The 24,911-nt window shown below is 39.0% G+C and overlaps 3 protein-coding genes across 3 annotated transcripts in view; 2 read left to right on the forward strand and 1 right to left on the reverse strand.

Annotated features, from left to right (window-relative positions):
- The window catches only part of LOC119739157 (kelch-like protein 12), a 38,840-nt gene extending 33,933 nt beyond the window's left edge, over nt 1-4,907 (reverse strand). Inside the window, exon 1 of the mRNA XM_038213988.1 lies at nt 2,936-4,907. Coding sequence (XP_038069916.1) covers nt 2,966-4,729 — 1,764 coding nt within the window. The 5' untranslated portion in view covers nt 4,730-4,907 and the 3' untranslated portion in view covers nt 2,936-2,965. The remainder of the gene's footprint in view (nt 1-2,935) is intronic.
- Nucleotides 4,908-5,660: 753 nt separating this feature from the next.
- Nucleotides 5,661-10,109, forward strand: LOC119739529 (actin-binding LIM protein 2-like). The gene is made up of 5 exons (XM_038214505.1): nt 5,661-5,952; nt 7,445-7,580; nt 8,400-8,526; nt 9,012-9,097; nt 9,239-10,109. The coding sequence occupies exons 1-5, from the start codon at nt 5,938-5,940 to the stop codon at nt 9,286-9,288; spliced, it is 414 nt and encodes a 137-aa protein (XP_038070433.1). The 5' UTR covers nt 5,661-5,937; the 3' UTR covers nt 9,289-10,109.
- A 3,019-nt stretch (nt 10,110-13,128) lies between these two features.
- The window catches only part of LOC119739213 (large neutral amino acids transporter small subunit 1-like), a 31,022-nt gene continuing 19,239 nt past the window's right edge, over nt 13,129-24,911 (forward strand). The window contains exons 1-2 of the mRNA XM_038214064.1: nt 13,129-13,276; nt 13,829-14,459. Of these exons, the coding sequence (XP_038069992.1) occupies nt 13,940-14,459 (520 nt within the window). The 5' untranslated portion in view covers nt 13,129-13,276; nt 13,829-13,939. The remainder of the gene's footprint in view (nt 13,277-13,828; nt 14,460-24,911) is intronic.

Consider the following 24,911-nt stretch of genomic DNA (forward strand, 5'->3'; position numbering starts at 1 on the left):
GAACCAGACTACGAGAACACGATTGGTTTTCTTGGTTTTTCCAGCATCTACGAACCCAAAATGTGAAACAAGTCAGTGTAACAATATTTGCTATAACGTACTAATCCTCCAAATCCATTTATTTCTGAAAATTGCAGCAAAAGCAGATGTTGTACATTCCCTTTAAGTCAAATACATGTACACAATGCTGGAATCAATGCCTCACCTTTATCCTTTCATCTTACATCAACTAATGTCGAAATGAAATCACGCTTGGACTGCCGGTGTTGACTCCCTTAAAAGCACCACTTCCGGAAACCTTTTAACCCTAATGTGCCCACATCTTTGCTTGCGTGTTTTAACATTTCTGAGATTCTCCAGAAAGAAGACCCTGAACCATTTTGAGAATTCAAAAAGCAGGAAGTAGGGTTTTAGCTTGTAATCTGGGCACAGATTTTCAGAAAATCCTCTTTGGAAGGAACATTACTGCAGCATCTTCAAAAGCAGTCAGTGGGCAGCCAGCTTATTATCTCATCACAATAGAGATTACAAGTAAGAAATGTGCCGGCTTCAACGAAGACAAGTCGGGCAGGTGAATTTATTATACACATGTACACAACGTCATGGGCCCTCACTTGGTTTCTGGGACTCAAACGTTGTTTTGAACACCTCGTTAATCACCGTAATTACATCAAGTAATCCTGTTTGATAACAATTAATCTGTGATGAGTCAAGGAAGTGTACATGTACATTTCCTGGCTAGCCTAATGAATTCGGCTAGGATCTGGAGACAATTATCTTTGACGTGCTTGTTATTCATAATGCAGTGAATGCAGCGCTTGGGTAGTGGCCACGCATGGCTGGCTGAATAGCCCTGGCCCAACAATACAGGGCAAATTCTAAGAAAGTCACTGTGATGTGTACCTTAGGTTAAATACAGCTTCTTAAATTCATGACATTTGTCTACGCATGCATGCATGACAATTAAAATGTTCCACAGATTTTTGCTAGATTTTAAATGTAAAACAGCAAAATCCATTGTAGAGAATGAAGCGACCCAATGACAAACTGGATACAATGGATACAATTCAAAAAGTTGAACTTTCCAAATGTTCTCAAACCAACCCAAGTATTTATTCATTTTTGTGTACGGTATCTGTTATCATTTTTAACCCAGAGAATCACAAACTAACTTAAATTTTTACAGAAATCTGAGACAATTTTTTTACTGAAAAAAAGTTTTTCGATGATTGTGTGATTCCATGGATGTGTCCATGCGCAAAACAGTTTAGAGACAGTGGAATTGATATAATATACAGTAAAATAGGAATTTCGTATATCGGTACAACACACTGCATTGTACCTGTACCTCAAAAAGCAAGAAGTACCGGTACATGTAACATCCTTAAAAAAGGCAATGCAATGTCTGTTATCCTGGTCAACTTGTCAAGTCCCATCTTGTTGTAATGTCCATGTTTTTCTGGTATTTCTAAAGAGACCTGTTTCAATTCATCTATTCTTCAATTTGCCAAATAGAAGGGTGGGGCTTACAAATGCCGTTTCCTTGTCTCGACAGAAGCTCTGACAAAGCAAAGCTTTTTGATCCACATCACTGGGACTGCTTCTTATTGACTGGTGCGCCGGGAAGAGTCAATTTCTGGTGGGCACTTCTTAGAAATCAATAGTAAATCAATGAGGAACAATTGTCAGGGGGCTACATTACGGAAACACGTCTGGCTGGTTGTTTTGAACACATCAGAAAGGCTGTAACGGTTCGTCTTAAAACTCTAGTTGACATGAGAAATTGTCTTGGACTATCCCACGACACCATACATGTACATGATCCCGAGTCTTTGGAGAATATTTTTTTTACCCAATAGAACCACAGTACATGTTTTATGGATTGGAAAAGTGGTATTTGAATGGGGAACTGAAATTTGGGGACGGGAATTGATCAGCATACAGTTCATTGAAACTGTATACTCTTACTCAAAATGGATAAAGCACTAAACAGGCTTTTCTGTTAAGTTGCAGGATTACCAATGTCAGAGTCTTAAAAAAAATATACAATCAAATCTTAGTCAGAACAATTTTGATTGATTAAAAACACAAAACAGGGCTAACTTTTTACATTCACAAACGGGCAATGAAAACCTGTTATAATTTGTTCATTAAATTTGTTCTGTATTTTTCAAGTATGATATTTTTAATAACTTTAGTTTTTTTTATGTAATGTACATGTACATGTACCATCACCAAGGCATAAATTTTAAAACTGAGTTAGGTTCTGTTTGATATTTTAACAAGCCTTCATTTTTTTTCAGGGAGAAATTTGAGGGCCAAACAGAGTGGCTTACAGTCACATAATTTATTTTATCCATTCCAAGATTAATTCAATTTTGAATCAAACTGCAAACTGTGACAAGTTCTCGCGTTTGATTTTGTTAAAAGGACAATTGTCGCATTGTGCACAAAAGTGGATTAGTTCAAACTAGGTCTACCCATGCCCCTACGTGTGTGGTCTGCTTGCTACAAAAAGAAACAGAATTTTTTTACATGATTTGTGCAGACCTAAAGGCCTGGGGGGGGGGGGAGTGCTTTAAACGTGGTAGGGGGTAAGAACCTTGATATGTTCATGAATATAAAATATTTCTTTCTCAATTCTAAAATGTTATAAAAATTCTCAAATGTTTTTTCCAAAATTTACTAGCAGATGAAATAATGTACATGTATTTTTCCCAATGAGGAAAATTTGGAAAGATGTTGCAGCATCTTGACCCACTTTTTCATCATATATCATCTCAATGAAGGTCAGTCGTTGCAAAAATGTTGAAACATTTCCAATTTTGATAGAAAATACTTTGAAAATATTTTTGACTCTCCCTATACTTTGTACACAACCGCTGAAGTGGCGTCTGGATACTACATTCTTTCCGAGAATTTGTTTGAAACTAACCTGACATGTGTTGGTCATCGTACAATGGTCCTATGTCTTGCTGAGGAATTCGTAAGGCACTTGCAGCACGCAACACGCTGATGCCAAAGTTGACACTGGGGGCGCCGTAATGTTGCTCCAAAGGCCAAGTTTCCGATTGAAGATACAAGCGTTGCAACCCTCGAACACAAAGACGTTCTTCTCCATGGTGCAGTACTGTAAGCAGGCACGACCCGCCACGGGACCAAAGTTACATGTCTCTTCTGACCACTTGTTTCTGACGGCGTCAAGACTGAACGACTTGGTGGCAAGATCCGTGGCAAAGATTTTATGGTCGTAGGCTTCGACGATGGGGAATTCCCAAGGCTGGTCACCTTGTGGAATGGGAATGTCGGGGAGGATTGTCCACTCATCGGTTTGGATGTCGTATCGTTCAACGGTGGATACGGGTCGTCGAGATGCATCCCGGCCCGATACGGCGTAGATGTAATGGTTACCGAGTGTCACAAGCTGCATGGAGTAACGTTTAGTAGGCATCTGGGATACGAAAGTCCACTGATCCACATCCGGGTCGTATCGTTCTACACTCTGCTGTAAGCGATCCCATCGTATGCCACCCATGGCATACAAACAACCATTGCACTCAACTAGGGACATGTACTCTCTGGGTGTCTGTAAACTAGCCACAGTGCTCCAGGAGTTATTCATGGGGTCGTAGCAGTGGACGCTATTGGACACCAGATTACTGCTTGAGCCACCGGCTGCGTATAGACAACTGTTCAGTACAGCGACAGCGTGGAATCGGAGTTCGTTAGGCAACCCAGGCAACATTGTCCACCGATCCTCATCAATGATGTAACCGAAACATTTCTCCAACGGCCCCTGATCACTGACGCCTCCGGTGATGACCACAACGTCTGTCAATCGCCCCTTTCGTGGCTTCAAGACAGGACTGTCACTGCAGTAACTTCTTCTGGTTGTGTCTGTTTGGTGCAGCGCATCTGCTAAGAGTTTTAAACACTCTCCGTTGGCTGTGACTAGGGGTTCTTTCTCCACCACATCTTTGAGGTAGTTGCGGTCAAGTTGGGACAGACGAACGTGCGACAGCAACTTCGGAAGATGCTTGGCCCTCTCTGGGTCCATCTGTGCCCAACGTATCACCAACTCATAGATGCTCTCCTCTTTCTCCACACGTATCTTGTCATCGGTGATCAAATTCAGAATTTCTTCTTGACTTAACAGGAGAATGTCTTCAATGGAATCTTGAACAACGTTCATGAACTGGTTGCGGATAAACTTACAGGCCCGTTGGTGCAACTCTTTAAACCCGTATAAATCAGCCAAATGTCTGACCACCAAACAATTCGCTGCATTCATGTTCTGCCAGAGAAACTTGTGACAATAGTTCTTGAGATTAACCATAAGAAAGGGATCCGCTCCTCTCAGAATACACTCCACATTATCCGCAGTTAGTGTGATTCTGCCAGTGTACATGTAGTCCAAAATCAACTCCATCCCCTCAGCCGAAGTACAAGACATATCAGCCATGGCTTGGAGGTCTTCTTCCAAACCGCTATTGCACATGGTATCAAAGTACGGACTACAAGCCGCTAGCACATTGCGGTGAGCTTTGAACACCCGTCCACCAACCCGTAGCACCATGTCACAATACTTTTCGTCTGACCGCTGTTTACGGAGTTTGGTCAGAATCTGCGAACCCTGGTCGTCCTCAACAAACTCCATTCCGCCATGACAACCCCCGCTGCCATTCAACGACATGTTAATGGCGGAAGGATGTGGCAACAACTCCTCCATTTCTGGTCTGTGTTGTCTTCCAAAAAACAACCACTTTACGGAGTGGCAAGCCACAACTTCGAAGATGTATTGTGCACCACCATGGCACCTGACACGCTTTATATACTACTGCACTGGCATGCACGCGTTGTTCTATGCAGTTTTTACGCGGCTGCTATCGTTGAACTGATATCTCACGGGAACAACAATTAGTAGTCTCCGCTCCAGCCGTTCATATTTTAAGGAAGGAAATAACAGGCCTTTAAGCGTCAAAGAGGGCGCTAAACCCCGATGACGGAGGTTTGGTTTCAACATTTGGCCTTTTTAAACGAATGTTTCTGGGGCTCCGTTTCTGGGTGATTTCTGATTTGCAGTCGGATTTTGCTCAAAGGGCACGTTTCTACTCTACTCATTTGACACTAGGGGGGCTATTCATGTTAATACTTTCGCTCGTACCCCCCGCCCTGCAAACAGGACGCTGGGATACTCTGATGAGCTTCACAGAATCTTGTGAAGGAAGTGGCCTATGACCTATGTATAAAGCATCTGGCTGCAGCCCAGTTAGACAAAGTCTATAATTGTGAACGGCCCCTTAGGCCATCTTCTTTTGAACCCTTACTGCACGTTTTCCATTTTAAATAAACTTCTTACAAAAATAATATATTTTAATACGAATTACGGTAGGCCTATCCCTCACTCCCCCATGGCTTTTGAAACGTTCGCGAATTTCCAGGAGGCTTCTACAGCCAATAGGACTACTCCACTCATCGATGAATTATATGATTTAACCAGACAATCCGCAACAATGTATTCTCTGTTGTATAGACAAAATACATTGACGAGTAAAGTCAAGGTTAATATCCCTGCTCGCCAGGTCAATAAATCATCAAGCCCATAAGGAATATTAGGCAACACTCGCTGCCGGCCATTTTGGCCAACCAAAGGCTGACTGAGCGCGCAATGACTATTCGCCAGGGATTACAAGCAGAAAGCAAAGAACTTTATGCACTGGTGATGCCCGCGGATATCGCTAACTGATTGACCCGTATAAATCATACCTAGGCGCCCCCTGTCATTTCACCTCTTTAGGGACTTGATGATGTGTCTTGTCGACGATGTTTATGGAGCAGACATCAGTCTGGAGGAGCATTGAGAGCAGGAAGTCAATTATCATCGTCTGGACAAGTTGCTTTGGCGTGGAAACTTTAGAGAATTAGCGGATATTCACTATGGCCTACTTACAGGTTTGTGAAAAATGCACTTCTTCTAGACGCATTTGCAGCGTCAATACTTTAATATTACCGGTACATAATGTAAATCGGCGTCACGTCACTCATAAAATGGAATAAGATGTTGTTTTGTTTCGCCTCATTGTACAAATTGTGACATCTCGAGTGTTGGTCTGTGTTTGGATTTATAGTACAAATTCATTTAGGGCTAGAATCATTGCAACTTATTGTCATACGTCATTGTACATGTGCCATCATGGGATCGGTATGTGTGTGTGTAGAACTTTTTCTTACTTCGTGCCGGTACGGGATTCATGGTACCGTTTCCCGTTTGATTGCACTGTTGTGCTGTTGCTGTGATTGTACTGATGAGATTCGGTGCGAGGTCAAAACTTCACTTGTTCAACTTGTCACTGCATATGCAATCATAATGCAGCTGTGCGGTGAGGGTGTACCGTGTATAAAAAGTGCATGCATAAAACAACATCCATGCAACATGAACTATAAAGTTTAGTTCCAATTAACGTGGTGTACGACTGCATTGGAGGCTACACTTAAGTTTGGTTTCCCCTTCAGCTTTGAGACCCTCACACGTGTTTGCTTGTTATGTTTTCGGTCCATAAACAAAAACTTGAAATTACCACTTTATGGTCAAATCCAAGGCTACAGACCAAGGTAAAGTAATATTTTCTTAATTTCCGGCTTGAAATGAAACTCTTTGACCCGCGATGATCGTAGTATACATGGGGCCTTCCTGCAAGGTTGAACTTACCATAATATGATCTTTTCCTTATACACTTTGCTGTTCTCGTACGGTGCCATTCTTATGATTATATATAGATACAGGCCTACTACAGTATAATAATATTGTAGTCTATATACTGAAAGGCCTTGACATCCAGGAGCATAGACACACGCGACTGGAATGTCAAGTATGTAGGCCGAGGGGTGCCACTCCTATTGGAATCAAGCTATGAAACATAACTCCGCATTTTATTTCTGTCGTTTAAGAGTATTTCCTTTCGTTCATAATCTGAAATATCATTATGCTGACATCTCTCGAAAGAGTATACGCATAGTATTTTCAAAACAACAAATAACAGTAATTTCAACAACGCCCTCTGGGGCCGGGGACGTCCTGAGATGCCATCGGATTGGACGCGAAGATAGTAAAATCATGGAACCATGCCGCCATGCATACTGCCTAAAACAATTTGAAAATACAAAATCTAGCTTTCAAGATGTCGTTCTCCCATTCTAACCATTCGTCTCAGGTATGATGGGCCCCATTTTTTTCCATAAGATATCAACATGCATCCCGTGTGTTATTTGAAATTGTCGATATGTCTTACACATTGCGAGATTATCCTGATGATGAAATAATTTTAAGATATCAACAATGTCCAGACTTGCAGACTTCCGTATCTCCGATCCATGCAGAGAGCGCATGCGTATCTCTTGTGTTTATCCAGGCAATAGTCCTCCTTGTTCTTGTCTCCGTTGTCAGGGTGATGATGACGAGGACCTGCCTCCCATGGAGAGGCCAGTCATGGATCAACAGGAGATTGCTGAGACTGGAGAGGGGCTTGTCTCGAATAGATTCACCGTCTCGGAATCCTTCAAGAAGCTAGAGACGGGCGAAGGTAAATAAATCACAGGGCAAGACAAACAGGATTAAAGGTTCTCCGGACGTGGTCTGAAAATAGAATGATTCAAATTCCCACTGGAAAACAAGAGATATCTAGCCAGTCCGTGCGATGATTGTGATTACCAGAGAGCCATGCACTCAGAGAGTAATAACTTGCGCGCCGAGAATAGGTCTATGCGCATGCATTGCCATTATGCCGCAAGGCCCTTTTTGAAGTTTTAACATTCGAAAGAAAACAAATAGGCCTTCCAATCAAAACTTTTTATCAAAAAGAAACTGCGTGACAAAATCGCCCATCATTACCCAATAGTTCTTTGAATAGCTGTTGTGGGCACAGTGTTCGACAAGTATACTGGAAAATAGGCCGGTGTATACGGTGCAGAAATTAACCTAAGAAACAAGAGTGTTGCCCGATTTGCTCTCGACTCCATTTGGGTTAACCGAGTATTTGGACAACTAACGGTGCTGAAATGTCCAAGAGGACTGGGATCGCGGACTCGGTCAGCACGTGGTGTTTTGACTTGATTTCTGATACACAATCCCATGGGGCTTGGAAAAAAACCCGACTAAACACTGGATTTGACTCCATGCAAAGGAAAGTTGGATATGGGCGAAGCCGCGAAACCTATTAATCAATATGAAAAGGTTTCGAGTATACGTTGTCAACAACTAGAAAGTTGTTATATTAAGGAGGTAAAATTCTAAGCCGGATCTTTGGTAATACCAAACTCGAAAGTTGTGTAAAAAGCAAAATGATGCGTTTTTTGTCTGCATACACTGATAACGTCGATTATTGTCTCAAATTTGTTCACAGCGCCCTCAGTGTTTAGCGGAACAAAGACTGGCCGAGAGACCGTCTTTAAGTCTAAGGCTCCCGAGGCTCCTAAACCACTTCAATCCTACGATGCTAGATTGTGTGCTGTCTGCGGGGAAAAACTGAAGTAAGATTAAGGAATCAGTTATTGGAGGGAAATATTTTTATTAATAATAAAGAAGGAGTTTGTTCATTAATGCTGAATCAAATATTTTTTTTTTTAATTGTGACATTGTCTCCATTTTAAACTTTTTCACCACCGTCCTTTTTAGAAATTAATACACATGTACAAAAAAATGATAGGTTTACTTCCGCACGCATGTGTATGTGGTTTGTTCGTAATTAATCGCAGAACAAACAATGTTTAATTGAAATTTGGTAAGTGATTTCTGGTTAAACTTAATTTAGTAAAGAATCATCTTTAGAACTGACACTGAATTCTGTGTGAAAACCTCATGCAAACTTATTGCCCACTGCCACTGCCGTGCATTGAAGATCGTTATCATGTACCTTTATTCGTTTTTGCCATATTCAAATAACAACTATCTGAAATGACATCGCGTGGTTGACATTATCGGCACCTGAATTAATATTTTGCCCATGCTGTTACAGGGGTAAATTTGCCAAGATCCAGGGACGAGGACTCCACTTTGACTGCTTCAAATGCTCCGTGTGCGGAGAAAACCTAAGAGGACAAGGTATCCATGCAACGAAACATTTGGAAATACGAACTATACTTATGAACACGATATTCCTTTGAAAGTTATACATTTTTTACGAATTTTACATCAAACCATTATGCTGTGTAATGTTATATTTATTCTAATTTTGGTCTACAGGTTACTTTGGTGGCGATGGAGTATACTTCTGCCGAAAAGATCGACCGTAGAAAAAAAAAAACAGGAACAGTTTATGCTCGCTTCGAACGTTTTACATGCTAACTTGCTGCTTGACATATCAATTAATCATGCTTGGAAGAAAATGACCGTATATCACCTGTACTTCAAACCAATATCAATATATGGCTGGGGTAATTGTAGTCTTGCACCAATCTTGAGTTTTGCACGAATCCCATTTGTGTGTGTGTGAAAGCAAAATGGCTGATGTGAAATTTCCAATAAACGTGGAATTGTTATTTTACTTACGGCACGGCCGACAGTCCTATTGGAATATTGTGGCATTATCTAATTGAATGTTTTGCAGCTTTGTGAATAATATAACACTTTTTATTGTTCAGTATTTTTAAGCATTATCAGCGAACCAAGTTTTACAGTAACAGTAAAAATATGTGCCTTATAAGGCCTTAACGACTCAATTATTTAAATGTTTCCGGTTGGCTTCAGAAGAAAATAGCCGTAGTTTCATAATGAAATTATTTAGTAATTTATAATAGTTTTTGTTGTTGATTTGTTCGTAACTATTGATCGATATTAGCCTCAGGAGGCCTGGCATATCGTCACCATAATCACGTTTTGTTATCGTACCGATATCAATACCAGGCACATATAGTCTATCCATGGTGTTTCTTGCACGACAAGCGTCTAAGATTATACAAAATTACCCTGCGTCTTGACCTCCAGATTCTGACCATTCAGAGGGTGCCTTCTATCGTGTCTTCGGTAACCCGATGTTGTATGAGAAAAAAGTTGGCAGCTGTTGACCAATCCGACAGCTTTGAAAGAATTTCTGCTCTAAACAATGTGACCAAAATAACCCATACAATTTTGCATGCTTGGATAATCTTCAGACTAGAGTGAGTAAAAAAACACGAAACCCAAATGTCGGGACTATTAATTTATTGAAGTTCTGCATGTAGCACTTTTAAAATCTAGGATATGGAAGCCCAATTCATAAGCTTTCTTTAGTATAAAAATAATTCAAATAACTTACATGTACGTACTTTTCAAGTTACGGAATTTTAAACACAACCACCGTTTTAAAGTTTTGTCCACGGATCCCACAAAAGGTGTGCGTTCTTTCAGCAAACCGAAAACAATTCATCCCTATGTGATTTGTTTTCGTTTTGCTGAAAGAGCACTTACTTTTTTGTGATCCGTGGACAGAACTTTAAAACGTTGGTTGTGTTTAAAAGTCCGGAACTTGAAAAGTACATTAGTGATTCGAATGATTCTTGTACTAAAAGAAAGCTCATGAATTGAGCTTTCATTTCCTAGATTGTGAAAGTGCTATGCAGAACTTCACTAAAACAATGGTCCCGACATTTGGGTTTCGTTTTTTTTACTCGCCCTGTACACCATTTTGTCACCACCTTCGTTACCATTGTGGTATCGAAATATGTCTGTATTTAAAATGTATAATACTTTCCCACGTTTCAAAAGAACGCTTTATTCGTGTTGAATAAACAGTGTTAAAGGACCCTATTCACGAGGAAGCAATTTTTGTCGCGTTCCCTGAATGTGTTTCAAAAATTGTGAACTGTTGAATGGGATCAGTGGTGCCAGACTATTTATTAATTCTAGCCTCACCTTCATTTTTTTTAAGTGTGGCTTAAACATTACGGTATGTTTAATCACAACTTTTAAATTATTCAGCAGAACAGACTGGTTTTAATCAGTAACGTCATTGCTTTCATTTCTCTACATAAGTTCCAAAATCGGAAGATTTTACCTCACTCTCAATCCAATAATGGCCGACTTATGAATAAGGCCCATTGAAATTGTACAGATATTTAAAAGTATTTTGTGTTATCAATAGTAACCCATTTATTTAGGATTCACAGGCATGCACGTTGTCAATACAATACTGGGAAGAGCCCAAATTTGTTTGCATGACTGAGGAGATGTTGATGAAAAAATTCTTCAAATTTAAAAACAAAATCAAGTGGAGAAAGGATGGGCCTACATGTACGCCTTTGGCACATTGATTTAAAAAATATATATATATATATAGGCCTATAATGAGCGCATAAAATAGTTGTGAACTTCAGTGTTAAAGCTTTTCTAAGTTAGTTTATAAAGAGAATATGTATTTTCCACGCAAATTATTGTGGGGAGTATTCTCACTCAGTTTTTCGAACTGTCACTAATTCAAAACTGCATTTCATCGTTCGCCTTCCGGCGATGGGGATGAGCGAACTGTGTATCTTCCATGAAATTAAAACAGCGCCCCCTTTCGACACTCTTTCACAACTAGCCGTTTCGGCAGTCGTCATCGTTCACCTTCAGCTATACTACACACGGCAAATTTTTTTGATCATAACTAAATTTCCTAGCATTGAATACTAATTTCAAAGTAATTTTGCTTTACAATGGACATTATTGTAGACATTAATAATTAAGGCACTCGGTTTCCTAATACTTTATTTTAAATTATAAATCCAGGTTAACAAATGGTTTCACACTGGTTTGGTGGTATTCATATTAAAATTGCAATTTCAGTAATTCAGATTTGAGTCAGGTGCCAAAAATAAATAAATAAATAATAAATATACTTCAATAAAAATATAAACCGAAAAATGCATAAGTCCATTCGTATTAGCCCGATTTGCATGGCCTATTGGTCAGCAATCGAATTTTAGTTTTAATCAGTTTCACATGAGAAAGATTTGAAGATGTTTAAAAAAATATCTCCGATCATACTCGGCTCAGCTCAGCCTATTCGCAAAACCAAAATAAAAATAATACCTTCAGGCTTCAAATTGTTAGTCAACACTGAAACAAAAATCTGTTTCACAATAAATTAGTAGGTCTTTTAAAAAATCCAACTTAAATAAAGGGGCACTAGGTCCTGAAATCCCCGAAAATTTTATGTTTTGGATTGTTTATTTCAAACATCTGGTTGAAAGGAAACCAACCTAATGTCTTACCGTTCCCGAGAAAAGACGAAAAAACCCTTTTTGTTTACATCGGACACGACGGAGTACGAATACGTTTTTCGTGTCGTTCTCATACAGTGTACGATATACAGGTACACGTTATGTGTCTCGGGAACAGCGGTGACCACACCAATCACCAATGCAAAAAAGTGGTTTCTTCAACGTCCGCAAAAGGCGAACACTTTACGAATGAAATCACAACTAGCATCGAAACAGCTCGAATTTATGGGGTCGCAAAAAGTGGACCCCGAAATTCGTTCTCGCATGCATAATTCAGGAATAACACAAAAACGCCTAGTTTTGAAAAGGGTAGTTGTGTGGATGTTTATATCCTACTTTGAAATGTTATTTCCGATTAACATCATCTCGTTCAAAGCGCGTTGTAGCCAAATTGGGCTGTTCCAGGACCTAGTGCTCTTTAAGTAATTGAGAGGTACACATAAGTTAAATTCCACGACGTATTAAAATCCATTCATTTTTATGAATGAAGAAGTGGACTGTTATTTTGTAAACATATGTATATAGTGGAAATTTCCCACCACATGTTTTTACTCGTATACTGGCCAACGCATTGTATGGTTCAATGCGTACGTTCACAATCAACGGTGCCACGGTGATGCAATCGTCTCAGTGATCACGAAGACCACTTCATGTTGTTACATTTGAGGGGTGTTATCAACTATGATCCAAGAAAGATAATCTTGTAACTAATAGACAATACTTTTTATTAAATGAAGATAAATAATACAAATTTTAACAATATTTAGGTTGATTTTGTGTCGTTTATTTGACTTTTTACAATTGATGAATATATTAATTCAGGTTGTACACCCCTATAAATAGTAGTTCATTCTACGGAGCACCCAAACAATGAATGACGATTGGCGCGCTACCATGCCGCGGCGCGCGCAGATCGAGCTATACCGGCGAAATTTTACACACGAGGTCGAACGAGGTGAAAAATTTTGTTTCGCCGAAGACAATCTGGAAGCAAATCTGCACCATTCTCCATCGAGTCTTGGGGGTCTTTGGTGACATCCAGGTAAGTTGTGCCGAGCACAAAGTCTTGAAGATTTAGACAATACAATTGTGGTGTATTAAATTCAAATGTGGACCGAGTGATTTGAAGTTTATTTTGTTCGAGTGATTTCGATGCTTCAGTCTGTTGGTTAGTGTTACTGTTTATTGTGTGCGTGTCGCGATGTCGTCATGCATGCTGTGTAGATAGAGTAGCGTTGTAGTACAATGTATACAAAATACAAAATCGCTCTAGTTTTCTGTAGTTGTGCACAATAAGTACAAGCGCTTAGCTTGCACGTGGTCCGCTGCAGTGCTGCACGCGTGCGATTGCTACGCACACGCATATGGAGCTAGGAAGGCCTGTCCACACCTATGTAATATTGTAAAGACCCCGAGAGATCTAGATGGGGGGGGGGGGGGGGGGGAATCATTGGGGTTTAAAAGCCATTACTCAAGCATATCAAAGATGGGTCATGGGAATTTAATTTTAGCCAGAAAAGTATAATTTCGTAATGTTATTGCACACAGTTATTACAATGACATTGGTTTTATTTTTCTCGTCTTTAACACACAGGTCAGTCTTTGACTTTGAGAGTAAACGTCAGTCTTCATTTCATTGTCAGCACTTAGAGTGTCCACAATCACAAGAGGCCAAATCCTCATTCTTTGTAATCTTGACTTAACGATGGCCAGTGAAGGTGGAGATGCAGTCAAGACAGACTTTGCCCCGGCGTCTCCTGGCCCGGACAGTAAACCCGCCAATGGGCAACCTGTCTCAGACTCGGATCTAGTCCGACTCAAGCCTAAGATATCTTTGTTCAATGGTGTCACCATCATTGTCGGGATCATCATAGGCTCCGGTATTTTCATCTCGCCTCAGATTGTCTTAGGCTTCACTAAATCAGTCGGGCTGTCGTTGCTTGTTTGGTCAGCATGCGGCGTTTTCTCCATGATTGGTGCATTGTGCTACGGAGAGCTTGGCACAATGATCACCATGTCTGGTGGCGACTATGCCTACATTCTCGTCGCCTTTGGCGGCCTGCCAGCTTTCCTACTTCTCTGGGTCACCGTGGTGATAATCCGACCTACGGCCCAGGCGGTGGTTGCCATGACATTTGCTAATTACATCTTGCAGCCGTTTTTCACATCTGAAGATTGCCCTCCGCCAACGTCTGCTGTTAAGCTGCTGGCTTGCTGCTGTGTCTGTAAGTATGGCTGATTTAACTTTTACTGTCATTAGGGCGGTCATCAAGCCGATGTGGCGGTCGAGGGCGCTATCAAACAAGATGAATTAAATCTTTGAGAACTTTGGCACTCAGACCCAGGAGGTACACTCAGAGTGCCAATGACCCCAAGACTACATTTGATTCATCTCACAGATATTGCCCTACATGTACATGGGCTTGACTACCTTGACCAGGCCTGATACCACCAGGACCGGCTGCATTAGAGGTTCCACAAAATCAAAATCCAGTCTTGTGCCAAGACCATTAGCACCACAATTCATGCCTTTGCTGTAACAAGCCAGTTTGATATTTCAATTGTGCATGTGCACAATGACAGGTCACGGGTCATTTGGGATAATCGGGTCATTCGGGATAATGCTTCAAAGGCGCATGAACGCGGGCGCACGACGCTTGCGTGTAAATTACCAGCAGAATGGGTGTGCGCATAACATCGTGTAACATCACGTTAGCGATGTTATCCCGAACGACCTCGGATCATTGAAATACCAAACTGGCTTCGTAAGACTTAATGACGTCACGCTTTTTTTTACATATGCACTTTTCTATAAAGCGCACATGTAAACAAAATGTGATGTCATTCATTTGTTAGGTCTTCGGTCTATTGTTATGTTGAAACTGCCCACCCCCTTTATTTTTCTGTCTGTGCTACACAGTAAAATACACATAACATTTCATGTCAAAATATTTAACATTTTCCCCTGATGTGGAAATTATTGCATATAATTATAAAATACACAGGTAGGCCTAATAATAGTCTTTCTTGGAAATTCATCCATCATCCATAGAAAATGATGAAATTTTAGCCTACCGGAAGCTTTCTATGCGTGACTGCAACATATATAAATTTACAAATCTACCTTTGCTTTGTGCTGGTACTTTTTTTAAAAAGATAAATAAATCGATTCATATTTGCACTTCAAAATGTTGAAAATCAATAGAGTATTAATTTATAGGCCTGGTCAGCTTGGAATACATAATTCATACTTCATTTACAATTTTCGAATTTTATTAAGCTGAAGATTTCATTGGATTTGCTCGCACGCTTATAAAATAATTGTGATGGGAATTATCAATACACATATTTATCATACACATGTATGTATAGTACATCAAACAAAATATATACATGTTTGATGTGGGTCGCCAGATTTCGAAAAGCATCAAGTAGACTTCACCATCAAGAACCCCCAAGCATCGTTGTGAATGAAGACTTGAAATCGTGAAAGCAGAAAATATATTGTTTAAAACATAACATTTGTGAGAAGTCATAAAACACTGAAATAAGTCCGATACCCTGCATTCAAGAGGATGTACATCAAGACCCTTAGGTTGCGTTGGAAGAGGATATCCATTAAGGAAATCGCTACGTCTCAGAACTTCAAATGGAGGTTCTTGCTGCTGGCACAGGAAAGCTTTTTTCTTTTCCCTTGTTTAGTGTCAGTGTTTCAGTTTCCATTTCATTTCAGTATATGTTTGTGTAACTCTTTTTGGGTTTCGAAAAAGAAATTGCACGCATCAATTTTAAATATTGCTTTGCCTATAAAATCTGCCAAGACTGGTAGTCTGGATACAATGCAGTTCTTACAACCACAAAGATGATTATTAAGGTTAAGTCAAAATAAAACTTTTCCATTTTTGAATTGAAAAAAAAAGAAGGTATTGACCAGGAGTACTCGAGAAAGGGACAGTATTATTTGATGTCACTTTATTTCTTAAAGGGATACAACATTTGCTTTTGCTGTAATTTTCAGAAATTACGTGTGAATTTGGGGGATTGATATTTTATAGCAAATATTGTTACACTGACTTGTTTGAAGTTTTGTGCTCGCAAATACTGGAAAAACCGAGATAAACAATCATGTTCTTGTAGTCTGGTTCCCTGACCCCACTTAAATTGACACGGAGCAATTTATAGATATCGTGGAATTGTAAGGTCAGGGAACCAGTCAAGAAGACTTGTACCTGTTCATGGATGTGTAATCGTTTGCAAACAAAATTCAGGCAATGTGGGTACAATAAAATATGGCACTGTGGGTGCAATAAAAAAAATCTGTTTTTTTGCCAAGGCTGGTCAGCTGACCAGCATTGGAAATTGATAGAAAAATTCTAATTTTCTTGAAAATGACAGCACACCAGGTGCCATAATTTTACAGGATGCTTTTGTCTGTCATTCACTAACAGTCAAGTAAGGTAGTTCATAATAATGTTGATGTTTTCAAATGTTGTATATTCCCTTTAAAAGGAATATACAACATTTGCTTTTGCTGCAATTTTCAGAAATAAATGGATTTGGAGGATTAGTATGCTATAGAAAATATTGTTAAACTGGCTTGTTTCACATTTTGGCTTCAGAGATGCTGGAAAATCTAAGAAAGCCAAATAATGTTCTTCTTGTCTGGTTCTTTGACCCCACTTTGGATGAAACGTTGCACTTTGGGAGATTGTAAGGTCAGGGAATCAGTCTAGCAGGCTTGTACTCCTTCACAGATGTGTAATCAATTGCAAAGAAAATGGAGAATAACTAAATATGAAAAACTAGGAGCAGTTTTTGAAAAAAAAGCCAGTTTCTCCAACGCTTTCTTGAAAATGTCAGCACACCAGGAGCCACGATTTTACAGGATGCTTTTGACTGTCATTCACTAACAGTCTAGTAAGGTATTTCATAATAATTGAGTAGTTTTGTTTGTTGATGTTTTTAAATGTTGTATACTCCCTTTACATTGTAAATGCTTATCAATATTACATGTATAACACAAATTTATTTCAGCCTTGTTCGTGTGTCCAGCTCTATGTATTTATTGCTCAGATGACCTTGGTCTGTGTTGACACATGCACTTTCCCTTTGAATCCGAAAAGATCCCAGTTCTGGTGCATGCATGATTTCAAGGTTTTTAGCTGATGGTTGTTCTAGTCATGGCGGGGTCAAGTAGACTGCTGAATGCAAATGGAGAGTATCTGTAGGCATTTGTTGGTCTGGTCACCGACTCGTGCCTGCCCTGAGAACCTACAGGTACATAAAAAAAATGTACTGTAGTTGCTACAATTATTCTCCATACAAATACATGTATCTTGACCAGTATCAGACAAACACAACTTGTGTGGTTCAAACTGAGAGCTGTAGTCTTGTCACTATACGTGAACCAAAATTCAACTAAAGGCAATCTTTGCAATAAATTGAGTGCCCACCTATGAGCAAAGATTTGATGAGCAATTTAATGTCCAGTACCGTGAAACAAAAAATACAAACAATGAATGTTTATGAGAGCCATGGTAAAAATAATGGAATGTTCCATCACTTTCATCACAAAGTACAAGAGTCTAAGTGAAGTTAATTTCATAACATTATCAGTCTGGAAAATGCAACTCAAAAATACAAATACAGAATAATAAATGAAAGGAAAATTATAGCTTAACTTACATTAATCTCAAATACGATTGTTAGTAAATTTGAGGAGAAACAAAATAAATTGGTCATAAATTGGTTAAGAACAAAAATCCCTTCTCAAAAGTTAAGTTAATTTGAGGTTACGATGAGTACTTCAAAGTTCAAACGCTGTTCCTACATCGTGGAGTATAGTAAGGCATGCTGATGTGGATACAGCACTGCGGAGAGGGACGCAACATCTAGAACTCTACTTACAGTCTCTTGTTTCAGGAAGCATGTGCTTTCTCTGAGGTTTTGGAAATGGCCCATGTTTTCTGGGACCTGTTTGAATGAGCTGGCAAGCCAGTCCTTGACACACTCTGTGCTTTGCTGCCATGACAGAAGGGAGTCGGTGTAGGGTATCCCAAGATGCTCGGGGTTGGAGGGTTGCAGACAAGGTCATCTGAATGGTTTTAAAACTGAATAAAGTGATTAAAATACTTTTCTTGACAAGATTTAAAATTGAAAGAATCATAAAATATTGATGTAATAAAAAAGCATGAAAAATGACAATTTTGTGCAGGGTTGGCTGATTTAAATCACTGATTTAAATCGCGATTTAAATCAAATGATTTTTTTAATAAAAATCACTGATTTAAATCACTTTTTTGTAAAAATCTTATTTTGGCAAAATCAATTGATTGAGGTTCATCACTTAAATCAACTGATTCCACCTAATTACAAAGTGTAAGATGTTGTTAACACGTTTAAACACCCCTCCTTCATCACCATCGACTCAATTTAGGTTTTGCATAATTACACAGAATCGTTTTGATTAAGTCAAGATCTGAGTTTAAAAGTTTTTCTTCAAAGTTTTTAATGTTAAAGAGAACACACTCACGTTTGCTTTAATATTCCTTGATCTGTTTACAGTAATATTGTGAATCAACTGTGCTGGTGTAGGCCTACGTGAACCATCAAAAGGTGTATTAAAAGTCCCAATTAATAATAATAGTCTTATTCCTAACGTTTCTCCCTACAAATTTAGATTGAGATTTATATAAAACCTTTTAAAGGTGCAAGGCCTAATTTCTGTTCTCCACCTTGGACCATCAATCAAACACTATAAGTTACACAAGGATCAGTGCCTCCGGTTTTGAAATTAGAAGCATTTTTATGAAACCAACATGCCCATCTCCATGGAGAACTGTCATATTTTCTTTGTATACCATGTACAGGTACCATAAACCAAGTTTTCATTCATATCCACACACAACGTATTTCAGCTGTATCAATCAAGGAATGCACCTTTAAAGTGTCTTCAGTATCAATGTACCATTGAACCAATGATGTAGACTACATGTAGAAGAAATCAAGTGATTTTTTTAAATCACTGATTCGATACAATTTTTTTCAAAAGCATTTATCAATTGATTGAGTTTTGTGGATGATGGGTATTATAGGAACCTGTAAACTCCTTTGTGATGGGTGTGAGGGTGCATGGGGAGATTTAGACACATGTTTAGACATATCAATATTTTGAAAGTTAAAAAAATCAAAAAAATCTGATTTAAATCAAATAAGTCGCCAACCCTGATTTTGTGTTGACAATACAATTATGTAACGTCCGAAACGAATTTCCTGTGCTATGAGAATTTTGTTGGATATCAATGATCTAATAATGTTTAGATTTGTTTTAAAAATAACAGTGATTTATTTCATGATGATTGATTCACTTCAGGTACCCTCTACTTTGAGTTATTAGCTGAGGAATGGTATTTTTTTGTTGTGGACGTTACATTTGTTTCGGATGTTACAACTGTTAACGGAAAATTTGTTTTGCTGATATAATGATATTGTAATTAGATACTGCATTAATTTATGCTGTAGTGTGATGGGAAGCTGCCTTGAGTTTCTTCCAAAATGAAATAATAAATAGGTTCTGCAATTCCTTTATTTTCTGAGACTTCAAAATTAACATTGTTTCGGACGTTACAATTTTTGTTTACAGAAAATGAGATAACTTTTTCATTTGATGAACAAAGTTTGAAACAACGTCACTGCAATAAAACAATGTTACATGTACTTTCTTTTTAGGCATTGGAATAGGGTATCCAATAAGTGTATTTTAATATTGATATAAATGTATAATTAAATTGTAGTCCTAGTGTGTTGAATGAGGGGTAAGATTGTTTACGGAAGATGTGACGTCCGAAACACCAATTTTAATTGCACCATTCCATAAAAATAGTCCAGATACTTAGGATTACTGTGCACTTTCTTAAAGTTCCACTCATACTTATTCATTATATATAGGAAAGAAAATTATTGTTTCTGATTTTTTTTATTTTCCAACCAAAACAAAATTGTCTCTCGTTTTTGTTGACAAAATTCCGTTAACATTTGGCTGTTCAGTAACACGAAAGTTGTAGAATTGTCATTAAGCTATGGGAGATCATTCTAGGTCCATGCTACAAAAAAATATGAAAACTGATTTCCAGTTCTGTATCTTTGCAAAATGTTAGGCTCTCAAAGTGCCATTAAGATTTTTGGTATAGTCATAATTTTGTTCCTAGGCAAAGCCCTCAACACCATCAACTTTTCCAATAATGAATCATGTTGCATGACAATACCTTCGACGCATAATGTTGTGAGCCCAGAAAATGAAAGAGTGCATACACGACACGCATAATGCACCAAACATTCTTTATCTGCAAATTATTCACTGTAAAGTGTATAAAACCAGAACTGCGGGAAGTATGGATATATTGCTTGAAAGGCAGACGACTGGCTTCCAGGTTCAATAATCTGTAGGTCTGTTTTACAAAAGATGTATTGTCCTGTCCATAGATTTTTTCAGACTTGTATGTAGGCAGATACATGAACCCCTGGTGTCATTTTGGCAATTTGGATACTTCTAAAGCCGTGCCATGGAAGGTATTTGCATTTTACAGAAAAGGGTAAAGATCGGCCCTCGTGAAAAGTCACTGTAGCAGAATGACTGCAATTCCTCCATGATATACATTGTAACTGTCAAGTCACGAAATATAGATTACTTTGACCTGAACCTACTTGTACACGTGCCACGTGCACTTCGGGACATTTATTCTCAAAGCAACCGCCATGTGTTTTCTCCACGAATTTATGTCGTCAAACGGCGGTAAATTCACACTTTCCACAAGTATCCCACTCATGGCGAATATATAAAGATTGGGCGATAAAGTCTTAGCATCTGTAGCTTAAATTTGGTGACTGTTGTCATGAGTGAAAACCAACATCTGACCAGATGCTGGTGAAATTATGAATTGAATTTTTACATCAGTCGAAACGTCGAGCAGATTATGATACCTTTGGGCAAGGGTGGATCCAGAACACAATTTTTTTGGGGGGGGGGGGCCAAAAAAAATTTTGGTCCCCCAAAAAAGTGGGTCTAAAAAATTACGGCGTGGGGTTCGGGGCCCGCTTAAGGGCCCCGAATTTTTTTTGGATTCTAGATGCTCTGTGGTGCGATCTGAGGCAATTTCTGACCACTTTAACCAATTTTTTTTTAGGAAAAGATGGTGGTGTACTCATTGCCTGCCTTTATTGCGATGTCACATTAAAAAAAAAAAATTGGTTTCGTATTTGGGGGGGGGGGGGGGGGGGGGGCATGGCCCCCTTTGGCCCCCCCCCCTGGATCCGCCCTTGCCTTTGGGAACTGGTTTACGTCAAGTTCGGTATGGAATGAGTAAATTATCGCATGGTTATACCATGGAGGAATAAGAACACAACAGTAACACGCGGAAGTGAGTAACATCATCCAGTCAGCATTGATCACTTGAGGTCCACGCACTTTCTTAAAGGTCATCAGTCCCAACTACGAATCGGGCCATATTAAGAACCAGACATCTGTGTTTTTTTCCCGGTACGACCATTATAAATCTATGTATCCAGACATAGAATGTATATTTCAGTACTCTATTGACACTTTTAAACGGTGCGGCTGTGCCAAGCCTCCCTTCTGTTGTTTGCTAAGAGGATCCACTCTTTGTTGAGTTGTGAAAGTGCTGCCATCATATCGATCGCTCCAGGGTTCTTCCAAGCAGGCATCTTGTTCCTCTCTTTCAAACCAACACCCGAGAGGATTATTACGACACCAGAGAGGAAATGTCTCAATATCGCAGGATCATGGATGGAGGATAGTGACCTCTCTAAGTGTGCACGTGTGACAGGAACATTCCCGCCTAAACTGCACCCTGTACATTGCACACAATTCTTTATTACTGTGTACAATATTTAGAGAAGAGTCGCTATAAAATATAGCAAAAAGATGCGTGTAACTCAATGCGTCTGCTGTAGGAGGATGGGGCGTGGGAGGGACATGCGCATGGGGGATTCATTGTGTCATCATCGTTACCCAAATTAGTGCTTGTTGATGGATCAAAATATGTTTTTGCTCGTTTTGTGATATGTGCGAAGATGTTGAAGAGAAAGTGAACAGACTTTGCTGCAGCTGGCGCTCCATGCATATGCTGGTACCTATTGTGTGTTCGATGTTACCTATTGCACCTCTGGTCCATACTACAACTCGTCGCGTTTTTGTCCATTCTGGCGAACAGGTTGCACCGCGTCTTTTCCATACCGGCGAACATGAATGGAAATGAACTCCCCCACTTTAGTACCGTAATGGTTATGTACATCCCTGAACATTCATGGAACCATTTCAATAATATTCCTATGTTACGGTTATAATACTAATTACTATAGTAAATTAGGAGTCTGTAGCGCAGAAAATCCCAGGACTTATTTAAATCTCTTTTATAATGTGTTTGCATTTAATCGTTTTTCTGCGGGAGAAAGATTTTGCCGTTAGCGTAAATCCGCCTGGTTCTACTACATGTACGGATGGGTAGTTGAGTAGTGTGGAGTGTGCTCCATATGGCGCAACCCCGATTCAAGGTCAAACTTGTAACAAAACACAATACAGTCATTGTACTGTATTGAATATTTTTCCCGCCCTGAGTGGAATCTTTCACTGGAGTGACTTTCAGTTCAATTCGATTCAATATTTTTATTTCATAACAATTAAATAACTTTAAAAGTGAATTTCTTCTTCCTCACATGTGCACATAAAAACAATATACATGTATTTAGACGAGTAAACATTTACATAAGTCGAAAAGTACAATTTATGAAGAAATAATAATAAAATCGCCAGCAAAAATCCCTACTTTAAAAAAAGAGAAGCTTGAAAACAAAAGCTTATTGTTATAAAAAAATTCAAATCTGCATGCTGATATGCTTAGGTTATTTATTTAAAAAGGTCAAATCTGATTGTAAAAACATTGCAAACATTACAGTATTTAGGCCTATCTGATAAAATTAGAATTATAGAGATGAATGGCACTAAGTAAAAAAGAAAAACTTGCCAATAAAAAGGCTAGATAGTTGACATTTATACTTATTAGATGAATCATGATTATCAGGTAATGGTAAAATATCTGTGTTTTTAAAACTAAACATACGCCTTTGATGTTCTTTAGTTGTTGTGTGATGTCTGTTTTTTCCCCCCAATTTGATAGGAATTTGAAACGCCACCAAAACTGCAAAGCACATTATGTTTATGAAGCATGTTGAAAATTACTTCATGGAAAAAATGGCAATTTAATGAATAAAGATATTTGTATTTGGCGGTGTACAATTGTGAATAATCTTGGATTTATAAAACACATGATGATCTCGTGACCATGGCGCGTATTGCATCACCCCGATGCGTGACTGAGACTGAAAGTCAGTCGTACCATACACACCACGTGGTGGAGGAAGCTAGAAGGGGCCCAATTACGGAACCTGGCCCAATTCAGTATCACACGTTTCATCTCTCATCGCAACCCCATATTGCTTTGCCGTTGTCACGATAATTCATCTGCATCAGTTCTGTAATAAAATATTTTATTGTGTATTATCTGCTCCGTGCACTGTAAAACTGGAGTGTTAAATTTACACCATTGGTATCTATATAGGACCATCTGGTGTTAAATTTTACTGGTGTTGTCCTATATAAATACCGAATGGTGTTAAATTAACACTACAGTTTTTGCAGTGTGGTCATTTTAGTAAAATTGTTTTGTTTACTGCGGTCGCAGAAGCTCGTTATATTAAACAGGAAGTTCCAATAAATGTCGCCTAGCCGTTTTAACATATGACAAAATTACAACCTCCGTTAGAAATTAACTATGTAAACAATGCATTGACATAACTCAGCAGCGGCTGCGAAATGTTTTCAAAAATTCAAAGCGTTGTTGGTTACACAATTACTGCAGGACGTGCCGACATTCAACTGCAATGCACTCGATATTACAACTCGTTTTCTTGTAACTTTTTTACGAGAATGTTTAAGGTTAGCTAATTTTATGTCATCCTACACCATATTGCTCAATATTGCTGCCGTATCGCAGTGATGATTTGAAAGAAGTCGAACACTTCGAATATATCTTGGGTTAACATATTTTGTCGTGCATGTACATGTACATGTACTAGATGTAGCTATGCTTGCCCGTCAAACTTGCGCTGGCTCATTGCCAACAAAATAAGGCAGGAGACATTTATGCTGACGTCATATCCCGAGGCCGAGACGTCTGTTTGTAGTCTGAATAGGCCTACACGTGCATTAGCTCTGACTGAACACCGATGGCTGAAAGTGATAAGTAGCATGGTAGTAGGCATACTGGAGCATTTAAAGAGCCTATCCAGTCAATGCCATTTCCAAACATCGATACGAAAATATGCGTGGAACTCGCGAAGGGCATCCGTTATTTTTAGAGTTTTCTTTGACATGTAAACAGTGTCAATGTCTCGCAGGGTTTTACTTCGCTTTATTTCGTACGGGCGCTATTTCTTTGTAAGTTCCTTTTCCTGGAAATGATTTCGAATGGATGATTTGTATGGGTGTCTAGATTATCTATAACTACAAAACACCAACTCCACTATCAATTTTGTCCCCAAAACTATTGTACCTCAAAAATACTAAATATAGGAATGATAGTATTGGCCCTTGCTCCGTCAGT

Source organism: Patiria miniata, unplaced genomic scaffold (genome assembly GCF_015706575.1).
Source record: "Patiria miniata isolate m_02_andy unplaced genomic scaffold, ASM1570657v1 HiC_scaffold_30, whole genome shotgun sequence".
Classification (NCBI taxonomy): Eukaryota; Metazoa; Echinodermata; class Asteroidea; order Valvatida; family Asterinidae; genus Patiria; species Patiria miniata.

What these genes read in the sequence shown, in the direction of transcription:
- LOC119739529 (XM_038214505.1), top strand. An exon ending in GAAGCTAGAGACGGGCGAAG is followed by an intron (nt 7,581 to 8,399) that starts GTAAATAAATCA and finishes ATTTGTTCACAG; the next exon opens with CGCCCTCAGTGTTTAGCGGA. An exon ending in AGAAAACCTAAGAGGACAAG is followed by an intron (nt 9,098 to 9,238) that starts GTATCCATGCAA and finishes TTTGGTCTACAG; the next exon opens with GTTACTTTGGTGGCGATGGA.